Consider the following 14088-nt stretch of genomic DNA (forward strand, 5'->3'; position numbering starts at 1 on the left):
TTTTATCAGAGATTCCTATTAGTTTCTTTTATCATGTTCCATTTGTTGTGCAGTTGTCATCTGATTATTTACAAGTGGTACAAGTACTTGTAAATAGGGTTCATAGTCAGGTGCTGAAAAAAATTGTTAAAAATTTTTAAATTTCAAGTGACAAAAACTATTAATTAGAGTATAAACAATTTGTTCTCATAGGGACAATCTTTAGGTGAAGAATAATGGATTAAATTAAGATTAATCTTTGAAAGTTGTTTGTGAGTACTCAATTAGTTAATTTTGTTTGCTATTTTAAGCGACCAGTAGATGTGGTTTAAACTTGAACAAGAAACAACTCTCGCGTCATTGTTTTTATTTCTTAAGGACGGTCAAGCTTGTGCTTTCGACATAATTACTTCTCACCCCGCACTAATTTAATGCACTACTTCGTATAACTGTTTCTAAGTTATGCGTTGTCTCCATTAAACGCGTGCTTTCGTTTTACATCAGAGTGAGGTTATGTTTTCAACTGGAGACCATAAAATACTCACAATATAACCTGGTGTAGACCATTTAAACTCAAATATATACTGGTGGACACCTGGTGAATACCGATAATAATTTTGATGAAATTACAAAGGTAACATAGTTAAGATCATTGTATATAGAGAAAATAGTTCAATTGACTCAAGCAAGATTTTAGGGAAATAAACAGGCTATAGGATCACAAAATATACTAATATTAAACAATAGTATAGCTGTTTTTTTAATATCCCTTAGGGCGGGTTTCTTACTTCTCAGTTAAACTAGGCTTAACTTGCTGTTAGATTAAACTCGAAACAAATTTAGGCGGACTTTAACTGATAATTGTGTTTTTCAGTTTTAGATTTAAGCTCAGTTAACTTTGTTAGTATTGCCAAGTTTTCACTCAAAAACATAAACAATGAACAGCTGTTTTTTGCAAACAGTACCTTTGTAGACCATTTAAACTCAAATATATACTGGTGGACACCATTAAAACTTGGTGAATACCGATAATAATTTTGATGAAATTACAAAGGTAACATAGTTAAGATCATTGTATATAGAGAAAATAGTTCAATTGACTCAAGCAAGATTTTAGGGAAATAAACAGGCTATAGGATCACAAAATATACTAATATTAAACAATAGTATAGCTGTTTTTTTAATATCCCTTAGGGCGGGTTTCTTACTTCTCAGTTAAACTAGGCTTAACTTGCTGTTAGATTAAACTCGAAACAAATTTAGGCGGACTTTAACTGATAATTGTGTTTTTCAGTTTTAGATTTAAGCTCAGTTAACTTTGTTAGTATTGCCAAGTTTTCACTCAAAAACATAAACAATGAACAGCTGTTTTTTGCAAACAGTACCTTTGTAAAATGAAAAATTTTGGAAAAATGTTAAATAAACATTTAAAACAATAATTAATGAAACAAAACAAATCAGAAAATTGCAATTTACTTAAAATATCATTGTTTTGTTCTTCCGAAATCATTGTTTTATTGTTTTTGTTAATTGTGTTTTCTCACTTATAACTTGAGTTTAATTGGCCAATTACACTCAGTTAAACTAAGATAATAAGTAACTTTACCGATAACTGAAAAACACGAAATATATATTAAACCAGGTTTAACCAAAGAATGAAGATTATCTTTATCAGAAAAACTCGCCCTCAGTTAAATTAAGATAATAAGTAACTTTACTAATAACTGAAAAACACGAAACATATATAAAACCCGGTTTAACCAAAGAATGAAGATTATCTCTATCAGTAAAACGCGCCCTAAAAGATATGTAAACTACATAAAAAATAGGCCGATTGGCTATACATTAGAAATGGAAATGTAATTGGCAACAACACTGCTAATAGCAGATAAAAACAGGTGTTCAGATAGAAGGCTACAGCCGTAATCTGATAAACAGCGATCAATTATATTCTTTGATCTAAACGCAAAAATATAGTCGCATATGTATGTTGGTTGGTTTACATGGTAGTTACTACGCCCGAACTGTCAATGGGAATCGAAGACACTGCGTTTTGATGGGACCACTCTACTCGTCAGATGTTGTATTTATAGTATTAGATCCAGCCCGTAGCTGTAAAAAATCTGAGGATATCATTCAAGCCTTAACTCAGATATCTCACCAAGTTTAAATATGAAGTAATTGTTAAGGAAGCGGTTTCTCTTTACGGCCAGAGCAGGGCATTCACAGAGGAGATGGAAGGCCGTTTTTTATTTTCATTGAAAGGGAGACCAAGCTGACTTGCTTGTCTGCCTTTTACCCAGTGTCCTGTTATTACTGCTATCAGCCTCAATAAGTCCCTCCTACTTAGTTTTATATGGTGTTATGTGTGTTTCTGATTGAAGGAGGGCTTGGCCCCTTTACATGTGTCTAGGTTATTCCACCTATTTTCAGCTTTTTCGTCTACTTCGGTTTATATGGTGTTATGTGTGTTTCTCATTTAAGGAGGGTCACAATAACTTGGCCCCTTCTTATGTGTCTAGGTTAATCCACCTATTTTCAGCTTTTTGAAGAAAGGATATGAGGATATTGCTCTTGATAAAACTAAACGGTGTTGCTACTGAAACGGCGTCGGAAATGTCAAGAGCAGATCCCGTTCTAGCAAGCTCATCTGCCTGTTCATTAACGTAGTAGTCCCTATGCGCAGGGACCCTAACAAGGGTAATGTCAGACAGGAGACCCAGCATTGACAGATCCTTCTTGCATCGCTAACTAATGTGGAAATAGTAGTATAAGAGTTTAGTGAAAGAAGTGCCGCTTGACTATCGACAAAGATTCCTATGTAGCCGCGAATATTATAATATTTCAGCCTGAAAGACACTACAGTTGTTGGGAAGACGGTGGGATAATTCTGGCAGAAGACACCAGAACCAACACCGCAGTTCATTTTAGAACCATCTGTAAAGATTCTTGTGGTATATTCTCTCGGTAGATTACCTCTACACCACTCGCTCCTAGAAGCAACTCTGGCTTTGAAGATTCTATAAAAGTCCGTGTGTGGAGTAATATAGTCGGATGGTTGGTTCAAGATTGGAGATAAGAAGCTTAAAATTTTAGCATGTCCATATGTTCTTGATCTCCATATGTATATGTATGTTAAGTGACGCTGTTACTCTGGTTATGAGAGAATTAAATCGAAACTCAATAGAGACATGCATTTCTATCTACTAAGCGATATATCAACTTGGGAGAAGGCGATTAGGTTTGAAGTGAATCTATCTATAACAGATAAAGTTTTCTTAATTGAATATCCAAAATATTCCCCTAATAAAGCCCAGAATATCTTATTATTTATTTATTTTTATTTTATTATTATTTATTTATTTATTGAACGTTATAACCGAGCCTAAAAGGCCATCTATAGTTAAACAATTCTACTGAATAAATCTATAATACAGTAATAAAATAAATAAATTAATCCCTTTATTCATAAGCAACATTTACCCTATAAAAGTATACAAAACAAAATTTCTATAAAAAATTTGATTTACAAACCCTTATAAAACAAAAAATTCGCTTATGAATAAGGCCCTAAATCTATAATCAAAGTATAAAAAAAAACACTTATAAGTGAATAAAATAAAAAAATGATAATGTGCCATACTTATTTCTAGAACAAATTTAACAATAACGAGAAACAACATAGATAGGATAAAATTAGGTATGACAAATAATTAGAAAATTAGAATAATTATTGCTATGTATGTAATTTAAAAAATTTTTTTATTATTATGTTCTGGCCAAAATTTCAATTTTATAAACAGGTCAAAAGAAAAGGCTAGACAATATCATTTTCACACATGTATTTAAAAATTTTTCGTTTAAAAGTATGATAAGAAAATTCAAAAGTTTTCAATGTTTTTGGTAATGTATTAAAAAGTCGTGCAACTCTCACGTAATATGATCGTTCTAAAATCGAAGTTAACTTTGGAATTATGATTTGACAATTACGTCTTGAATGAGTGAATGAAAAAAACGACATCAAATATGTCAAATTATTATTTCTGTAAATCTTATAAAAATATAATAAAAGCCTATACTGGATATAATTAATAAATGAACAACCTAAGAATTTGGATATGTAATCTGAAATATGTTCATTACGACGCACAGTGTATACATATCTAACAACTCTGTTAAACATATCGCCTAAGTTACACCCTGCTTCATCCCCTAGTTCATCGTGAAATCTTTTGCCTAGCCATTTCAGTCTCAGACTCTGTATTCTGGGACAATGACATAAAATATGCCGACTAAAGGCTTCTATTCCGCAGTGTCCGGTTGTTATCCCTACTAAAGTCCTAATACTCCTTTTGTCCAGTCCTAATAATACCCTGCTAGCTTTTGGTTATAATGGCCTAGAAACCCTGTAATCTACAGCAGATAATCTAGAACATTATCTGGCGTAACCATAGACTTATCTCGGAACAGTTTAAAGGATCTAACTATGACTAATGGCAAAAGATAAACTTTTAGGATTGGATAGGAAAAGTATAAGGACAATAGTAGCAGCAAGAAGAATACGGATCCTGAGAACTGGCAGATGTTGTTGATTAAAAACTTCAACTGTGACCGATAGTTCTTTCCTTTGCAAAAATTTTTCGGTTAATACGCTGTAGTATGGACAAACTTTGGCGGAGTATGACACGCATTTCAGAGAATATAAATGTTGTGAGAACGACTAGGTTAGGTTCGATTTAAGCGACATATTTTATTCTTTTATCAGTGTCTTTATCTTGTTTGGAGTGGAAATAATCTTAGAGCTTAAAAGGAATCACCATGGACCTTTAAGTCTTCAAGTGAATGTATGAGGTATATATAACTTTTATAGTAAATTAAACTTGAATCAAGATTCCAAATTTGCCCATGATCACAAGATCATGGGCGCAGACAGATGTTAACATATTTTTCAATCGCCAAAAGATAATTTGACTAAAAAGTCAGTGTAAGACGTTTTTAGATGGTAATGAAGCCATAGTCGACTTTTCCTACAGTGGAGGATAGGTTTAATATGGTCACAAGGACACTCATAGATTATTGAACTAATTCACTGACAAATTCAAAACAATTTGAGACAACGAAAGCTGATTTAAAAACAGGGACAAGTGAATACCACTTAACTTTATGGAATAATGGGGTAAAATAAACTAAAGTAAATGGAGATGTCTTCTCTGTAGAGGCAAGTCTATGTTTAGTTTGATGGTACATATTCTGACTGCACATACAAAACTACGAGTATAATTTCACTAAATTGGACAAGAAGAATATGGTGAATGTTATCTGACATTGACAAGCATTTGTTGGAATTAGATCGAAACACTTTGGAAGCGTTGTTATACCGGATATAACTTCTTAAGAATTATGATTGGAAAGTTTTAATAAATAACGTTTATGAGACTAAATATTTGAATCATCGGAATAAATTTTCACTTGAGTGTTGATTCACTCCCCAAAAAATAGCGGCACAGGTATCTAACTTCTTTATATTATGTTTACAGTACTCTCCTTTTCAACCTAACCTAATTACAATGCACAGTGAGGATTGTTTGAGCAATTGTCCTAGTCCTTATTAAATTAACAGAATAAGCTTCCCTTAATTCTACTCACTTTGTTCCAATAACGTTTCCAAATCATCAGCATTCTCTAACGTAGGTATGTCAGCATTTGTAGATTCCTTTAGTATAACACAAATTTCCTTAGAAGCTTTAAGCAAAAATAAGGGAACATGCATATTAGACAATTCCTTATTTAAAGAACCAATGCCACGAGCGGCAGTAAAGTCGAAATCTAATAAAAAGATAATAACAATTGAATTAAAAGAAATCGCATTAAATATGTCTACAATTTAACAAACCATCAACATTTGAACAATCCAATATAACAGGAGCCGAGCCATGGGTATTTATAGCCTTGGAAATGCCCGTACGTACCCATTCAGTAGCAGGAAAATATAAAGAACTGTGTTTGGGTCTTATAAGCAAATAAGAAATGCCATGGGCAGTCTAAGTAAGAAAAAATGATAACAAATTAATAATTGCAATAAATTTAGTGTTTATATGGGAAATACCTTTAATTTGTCAACAGCTAAAACAGGACGAGCTACTCTATACACTAGAAAAGCTACATCAGTGCCCACACCCAAAAGTAAACCAATTTCTACACCCACCGACAAACTGATGACAAATGTTATAGCTCCAGGTAATAACTCACGACGACTGCAACGCCATAAAGGTTTAATAACCTTTAATTAAAAACATATTTTATTATTAACATTTAATTTAAGTTGTAAAGTCATTGAAAACCCACCTCAAACTCAATCATAAAGATAACAGCCGATATAATAACAGCACTTAGTGAAGCTTTGGGTATATATTGAAAATATGGAGCCAATAGACCCAAAGCTAATAATACCAAAGCACTAGTATAAAAACCACCAATGGGGGTCCTCACACCACTGGCATGATTAACTGCACTGCGAGAAAATGAACCGGTAACGGGTATGGATGAAAAGAAAGAACCTAATATGTTACTTAAAGAAAGACCCACAAGTTCTCTGGTAGGTGAGAGACCAGCTCCACCAAAAGCTTTCGAAATGGCCACATTACCCAAGACAGCAATTATGGGTAAAACAATCATAGAGGGACCCAATTCCTCTAACATATCTTGATAGTTTTGCTTGACTTCTGTGCCATTCGCACTTAGAATTGTAGTTTCAAATTTGGGTATTTGAAAATCGGGAAGTCCGGACTTAACGGTGCCGGTTAATATAAATGGACAGCTGTCTTTACTGTCACAAGTATAGTACGCTATTGTGCTGGCAAGTAAAACTATTAAAGCATTACGACCAGTGGCTATAATCCATATAAAACTTTTTAGGAATGCCTGGCCATTGTTAAGTTTTAAGTCTTTTAGTTTCTGTTAAAGAAGATGTAATAGTTAAGTTCTAAATTAGGTAAAAGAATAAGATAATTGTGGATTTATTACCCTTAATAATAGTAAAATCGTAATGGCAGTTATGCCCAAAGCAAAATCGCCCACTCTTATTTTATCTAAATTCATGAACACAGATTTCATGGTGTTGACAAAACCCGAACCAGAACCACCACGCAAGCCTAAGAGACCCTTAAACAGGAACAAAAAAGTATTTAGTAAAAATTAAAATGAGTTAAGTGAGAATAAAACTAATAATACCTTTAATTGTGATGTACCAATAATAACAGCTGTGGCTGAAGTAAAACCCACTGTAACGGGCAAAGAAATCAAATCCACCAAAGCGCCTAAAAATATACATTATTTAACTGTATAAGAAAGAGAATACAATTTCATTAACACTTACCCAATCTTAATAAAGCCATTAGCAACTCCACTATGCCCGAGATTAAACACAACATTATGGCATATGCAGGACCTGATTGCAAGCCAAAACTTGTATGGCGACTAGTCATTAAAGCCAAGAGAGCTGTGGGACCTATGGTCACTTGTCGGCAACTGCCCAAAAAAGCATAAACAATGCCGCCCATAAATGCTGAATATAAACCATACTAAAAGCAAAAATTATTAAAAAGCTTATTCTGTAATTTCTTAATAAATACTAACCTGTGGTTCCAAACCCGCCAGTGTGGCATAAGCTAAACCCTGAGGCAGAACTGTAAGACCTACAGTTATACCTGCTATTAAATCTGATATTGCATCTTGACCCGTATAGCCTTTAAGCCACTTTAGACCTGGTAATATGCGATATGCTATTTTTGTGTGACTCATAATGTTTTCTTTTTGTTGTTGGAGTTTTTTTTTTGTTCCGAAAATATCTATAATTAAATAAAATGCAACTTAGTTTTATAAAAATTTATTGCGTTCAACTTGATTGTATTCTTTTGTTGGAAACTTTAACAATAATATAGATATAGACATGACAATTTTTATATGATTTTTAAATTAAATACAATCACGATCATATGGAATTTACGCACAAATGATGGACAATAGGATAAATAACAAAAAGTTAATGGAAATTTATAGGATAGACACTTTGAACATTATTTATTTGCTATAATAATAAGCAATTTAATAAATTATAAATAATAATAGTTTAAAATATACCTAAAAAACGTATGAAAATATTTTTGAAAATATGATATAAAAGTAAAATGTAGATTTTTTAAACTTTATCAAAACATTGTTTAATAACGTCATTACTTATTTATTTAGTTAAAATTGTTTTTTTATTAAAACACAAATTTTTTGAAAAATTCAAGAACAAATTTCTTATATTTAATCGAAAACAGACGTAGAACCTTATTATATAAACATTTCTTTATATGTATTTGTTTACATTTTAAACAATTTCAAAGTCTAATTCTAAACAAATATTTTCCAAAAAGACTTAATTTAGAAACTGTTAAAAATTAAAATTGATCGATAATACTAAGGGCGGGTTTCTTACTACTCAGTTAAACTAGGCTTAACTTGCTGTTAGATTTAACTCGCAACAAATTTAGGCGGATTTTAACCGATGATTGTGTTTTTCAGTTAAGGATTTAAGTTAAGTTAACTTTGTTAGTATTGCCAACTTTTTAATCAAAAACATAAACAATGAACACCTGTTTTTTGCAAATAATACTTTTGTAAAATGAAAAATTTTAGAAAAAATATTAATAAACATTTAAAACAATAATAATATTGATAAAACAGATAAGAAAATTACTATTTTCTTAAAATATTAAGTTTTTTCTTCTGAAAAAACGGGTTTAATTGGCCAATAACACACAGTTAAACTAAGATAATAAGTAACTTTACTAATTGCTGAAAAACACAAAACATTTATTAAACGAGGTTTAACCAAAGAATGAAGATTACTTTTTTTAGAAAAACCTGCCCTTAGTTGGCACACTTTCCGCGTGTTTATATCACTGAGGACACAGGTGGGTCCATTATAAAGAGGCATTTGTGATACCTATATAGAAAAAACGATCGTCGAAAAACTCTGGAATCCTATCCAAATCAGTTTGTCACACTAATGCAGGAATCTATCTTGCGTATATCGACCTTAGAAGGAAACGTTAAGTCGCGTATATAGTATATACCTAGCGTGTACTATCAAAAAAATACTTTACTCTTTATCTTTCCAGCTTCTGCAGAAATCAGTTTAGTCTTCTATCATGAAGACCAAATGACAAGAGGCCAGCTGCTACAATCTTTTGTAGCTTTGCCCTCGAAATGCTTGTTAAGGCTTGTGGTTTGCATAAAAGCCACATGATCTTTGCAAATATGTGGGTCGATTGGGGCTAGACCACAAGCTCATAGAGTCTATCAATAATCGAGGTTTGCTAGCTGAAAGTGGAAATCCAGCAAAATATGCAATCTTACTGGTGAGAAGCCTTGTTTTGCATGGCAGAGAGCAATAGTAGTATGTTGAAGACTTGAAATCCAGTACAAGACGTGTTCTTTGACTATCTAGTTTCAAGCTGTTCTTTTTCTTTTACAGAGTGTGCTTTTTGAACCGAGCTTGATAAGCGTTTGTGTATCTGAAACGTCAACGGCAATTTTTGTACATGCTTCATGCCGGTTCATGTACAAGAACTATGCTCAAATACTCAAGGAGCTTTATAATCTCTGACCACAGCTGACCCGTTGCTTAACTTCCGAGAGCAAAAATCATCTCCGTTTAAAACCACACAGATGAGTTGGTTTCTGTTGAGTCGGCAACAGCACCTAGGGACGTAATCACTAGACCAAAAAACGAATCAATAAAAAAAGCCGAAGACTTGAGAACACTCTGTGTAAATCTGATATGAAGAGAGTAAAAACCGATAAAAAGCCGAATATAAAAGGAAGATTCCATGGCATTCATCCCCACTCAACCCAGCAGAATTCTCATTCTTCTGTTATCACGACAACAACGCTTATCTTATCCCAAATTATAAACTTTAACGTGCATCAGACTTTTAACCAATATTTCCAACGCTAAGTCCCACAGTCACTCTTGTTATCTGTTATCTCAGCAACAACGCTGAACATATTCTGAATAATTACATTTACAGTTCTGCAGTCTCTCTTCTTTGGGATATTTGCTGTCTCTGGTTCGGTCGCATGTTAAATCATTCCAAGCCCTAGAATACATTTGCAATAACACGAAGATGGGACACTATATCGTTGAGGGATTTCCGGAATTCTATGATGTTGTTTAAACACTATTTTTAACACTTAAGGCGATCTGGTTTCGAATACAAACATTTTATATTGCATAGAAACTAAGCTAGTTTGTAGCCCGTTTTATAGCTGATAGTTTATCCTGAAGATCGCTATATTGGTCAGGAATTTAAAAAAAAAAACTTGTGTAACTATGTGCTATAAAAAGCCATCACCTATAAAATCTCTTTTTTTGGTTTCGGTACGGATACCACAATACATATTTAAATTGTTTCGAATCGAAACCGAAAGCTTCAATATGTGGCTCGTGGGTCCAATACTGAATATCATCTGGGATTTCTCCTACGCTATTGAGTATTGTACAATCCCTTGACTGAATCATAGGAAATAGGAAACTTAACAAAAATATATCAGTTAGAACTACTGAAGATTTAAATCCTCAAAATATCTGGGGTGACAAACATACAGACAAACATACATGGCTTAATGGACTCCGCTATCTTAAAGGTTTTATGTTATAAATACTTTATAGGGTCGGAAAATTTTATTGAAGAAAGCACAAACGGGGAAAAACATATATATATATATACCCATCTTACGAATGCGAGGGATATAAAAACAAATGGATCATATAGAGAGGACATAAGTATGAAACACATTCTTTATCATTGCCAGGCTTTCTTCGAAATTATATTCAAATATCTTGACTGCACGATATTATTCCTGATATAACATTGCTTTTTGAAAATTCTTAGGAATTACTGTGAGGAGGACTGTGAGTTTTCTAAACATTGGACAATAATATCGACATAGGTCAATTTATGAGGGGTTTCTCACCAGTGGAGATTTTATGCTATGGTAAGTAACCAAGTTTTATGTCCCTCACATTCGTTAGATCATATACCGGCGGATAGAGAGGCAGATAAAAAAATCACCACTACACACACACTATTGGCATTATTTCATTGAAATTGCACTGAAAAAAAATTTGGTTATTTTTAATTTTGATGATTAAATTGCATTACTGTAAAATGCGAATATTTATAAACAATGTGTAATCAATGTACTTAAGAATGATAATTTATTCACATAGAAGCAACATTTCTAATTAAAATGTACAAAAAAAGTATGAAACAATATTAACTTATTTACTTTCATTGTTATGCATTCTAGAAAAATATTTAGAGTGTACGTTGTTTTTGTAAATTATGCTCTTGCTTTTGCAAGTTGTTTTTTTTTAAGTTGTGTTTGCAATTTCTTTAACAAAGCGACATCATCCTGCTTTGTTGAATGCTGTCAAGCAACTAAATAAAATATTTGTATTTTTGATGCTCTTGTTTAGAGGTTCGTATGCGATCGTGTTGTGTACATGTAATTTGCCGAAAATCTTCGTTGTCAGAACAATACTGGCGCCGACGTCCGCGTTAGATGATATCAGCATCTAACGAATGCGAGGGATATAATAACAAATGGATCATGTAGAGAGGACATAAGTATGAAACACTTTCTTTGTCATTACCAGGCTTTCTTCGAAATTATATTCAAATATCTTGACTGCACAATATTATTCCGGATATAACATCCCTTCTCTAAAATGCTTAGGAATTACTATTAGGAGAACTGAATATTCTAGACATTGGACAATATTCTAAACATTGGACAATAATATCTACTCTCTCTAATCTCTAATCATCCCACCAAAATTTAATTTTCTACGTTTTCTAGAACCATTCCCCAATATATATTAATATCATAACAAATTTCCAGATATTAGCCTCCTCTGCCGCAAGTCATATTCCCTCATTTAGCACGCTTATTATGTTGGGCCTTAATTCTGAGGCATTTCATTATCACTACTCAGATAAAGTTTCGGCGGAATATACGATATATGAATAAGTCTTTAAGTGGATCGGTTTTAATATATTTCTTATTATATTACATCTTTAATTAAGATAAAATTTTTTATAAATTAATCGCCAACTGATTAGAATTTAAATTTATATTTATTTCTTTCTTTTTGGAAATTGTAAAAAATATTTAAAAACATTTGCGACCTTGTTTTAATAGCTAATACATTTTAACAATAAAGCGTATGCTTTGCAATAAAAACCTGGAAATTTTAACATTCTTATCAATGGATAATTTAAATAGTCTTTAGCATTTGAAATATTATTAAATTCCAATGTAAATATCATAAACATTTTGGTATATTTTAGTATTTTACCCTCTAACAATTCTAGCAAATGAAAAAACGATATGCTTCCTCCAGAAAACACACATTTTGATAACTGGTATTAAGTTTTATTTTCAACATAATTAAAAATTCTATTCAAGCTAAAAAAAATATACTCGTGCAAATGATTTGCAAAACATTTTAAACAACATCAGGTTTTAAACACGTGCTAATATGAGATCATATTTATCAAAACAAAAACTAGGTTGAAAGGTCAGCTCAAAAAATTTTAGATATTTTTAACAAGAGTGATATTAAATTCTTTCATTCATTTATTATTTTTAAATAATTATTTTATTTTTATATATTAATTTTTTAATTATCTAAAAAAAAATGTCAAATTAATAACAATAATATTACGCCAATTGCTGATTAAAAAAAAATATGCAAATCATCAAAATAACATTTTGTGGAAAAAATCAAATTTTCTAGTAAAATGAATAAATACATATTTGGCATTTGATAATAAATATTAAAAAAACAATATTAAAATGCTGGCTTTTATTCTAATTAATTTAAAACTATAGAAGTATTAAAATTTATCAATATATTTCTACAACATCAATGAATTTATTTACTTAATACTTTTATATTTTTCTCACGCTAGTTTTTTTTTATATTTACAAGTTTATTTTGATCATGTTTTGGTGCTTATTGTTTCCGATAAAGATAATCTTTATTCTTTGGTTAAACCTGGTTTAACATATGTTGTGTGTTTTTCAGTAATCCTGATTACTGCAGTATAGTTACTTAGGGCGAGTTTTTCTGATAAAGATAATCATCATTCTTTGGTTAAACCTGGTTTAATATATGTTTCGTGTTTTTCAGTTATCAGTAAATTTACTTATTATCTTAGGGCGGGTTTCTTACTACTCAGTTAAACTAGGCTTAACTTGCTGTTATATTAAACTCGGAACAAATTTAGGCGGACTTTAACCGATGATTGTGTTCTTCAGTTTTAGATTTAAGTTCAGTTAACTTTGTTAGTATTGCCAACTTTTCACTCAAAACATAAACAATGAACAGCTGTTTTTTGCAAACAATACTTTTGTAATATAGAAAATTTTGGAAAAATGTTAAATAAACATTTAAAACAATAATAAATAAACATAACAAATCAGAAAATTGCAATTTATTTAAAATATTAAGTTTTTGCTCTTCCGAAATCATTGTTTTATTGATATTGTTAATTGTGTTTTCTCAATTACAACTTATGTTTAATTGGCCAATTACACTCAGTTAAACTAATATATTATGTAACTTTACTGATAATTGAAAAACATTTATTAAACCAGGTTTAACCAAAGAATGAAGATTATCTCTATCAGTAAAACCCGCCCTTAGTTTAACTGAGTGTAATTGGCTCAAGTTATAAGTGAGAAAACACAATTAACAAAAACAATAAAACAATGATTTCGGAAGAACAAAAACATAATATTTTAAGTAATTTGCAATTTTCTGATTTGTTTTGTTTTATTTATTATTGTTTTAAATTTTTATTTAACATTTTTTCAAAATTTTCCATTTTACAAAAGTATTGTTTGCAAAAATCAGCTGTTCATTGTTTATGTTTTTGAGTGAAAACTTGGCAATACTAACAAAGTTAACTGAGCTTAAATCTAAAACTGAAAAACACAATCATCGGTTAAAGTCCGCCTAAATTTTTTCCGAGTTTAATCTAACAGCAA

The 14088-nt window shown here is 31.4% G+C and overlaps 1 protein-coding gene across 6 annotated transcripts in view; it reads right to left on the reverse strand.

Moving 5' to 3' along the window:
• The window catches only part of LOC111677113 (sodium-independent sulfate anion transporter), a 24587-nt gene continuing 10499 nt past the window's right edge, over positions 1 to 14088 (reverse strand). For 5 of the 6 annotated variants that reach the window (XM_046953354.1, XM_046953349.1, XM_046953352.1 and 2 more), the window contains exons 2-10: positions 7615 to 7826; positions 7355 to 7559; positions 7210 to 7295; positions 7003 to 7140; positions 6325 to 6933; positions 6086 to 6259; positions 5873 to 6020; positions 5626 to 5805; positions 1 to 113 (exon numbers count right to left, since the gene is read on the reverse strand). In XM_046953354.1, coding sequence (XP_046809310.1) covers positions 19 to 113; positions 5626 to 5805; positions 5873 to 6020; positions 6086 to 6259; positions 6325 to 6933; positions 7003 to 7140; positions 7210 to 7295; positions 7355 to 7559; positions 7615 to 7779 — 1800 coding nt within the window. In that variant the 5' untranslated portion in view covers positions 7780 to 7826 and the 3' untranslated portion in view covers positions 1 to 18. The remainder of the gene's footprint in view (positions 114 to 5625; positions 5806 to 5872; positions 6021 to 6085; positions 6260 to 6324; positions 6934 to 7002; positions 7141 to 7209; positions 7296 to 7354; positions 7560 to 7614; positions 7827 to 14088) is intronic. The other variant, XM_046953353.1, reaches the window with a different exon arrangement.

This window comes from Lucilia cuprina, chromosome 5 (genome assembly GCF_022045245.1).
Source record: "Lucilia cuprina isolate Lc7/37 chromosome 5, ASM2204524v1, whole genome shotgun sequence".
NCBI lineage: Eukaryota > Metazoa > Arthropoda > Insecta > Diptera > Calliphoridae > Lucilia > Lucilia cuprina.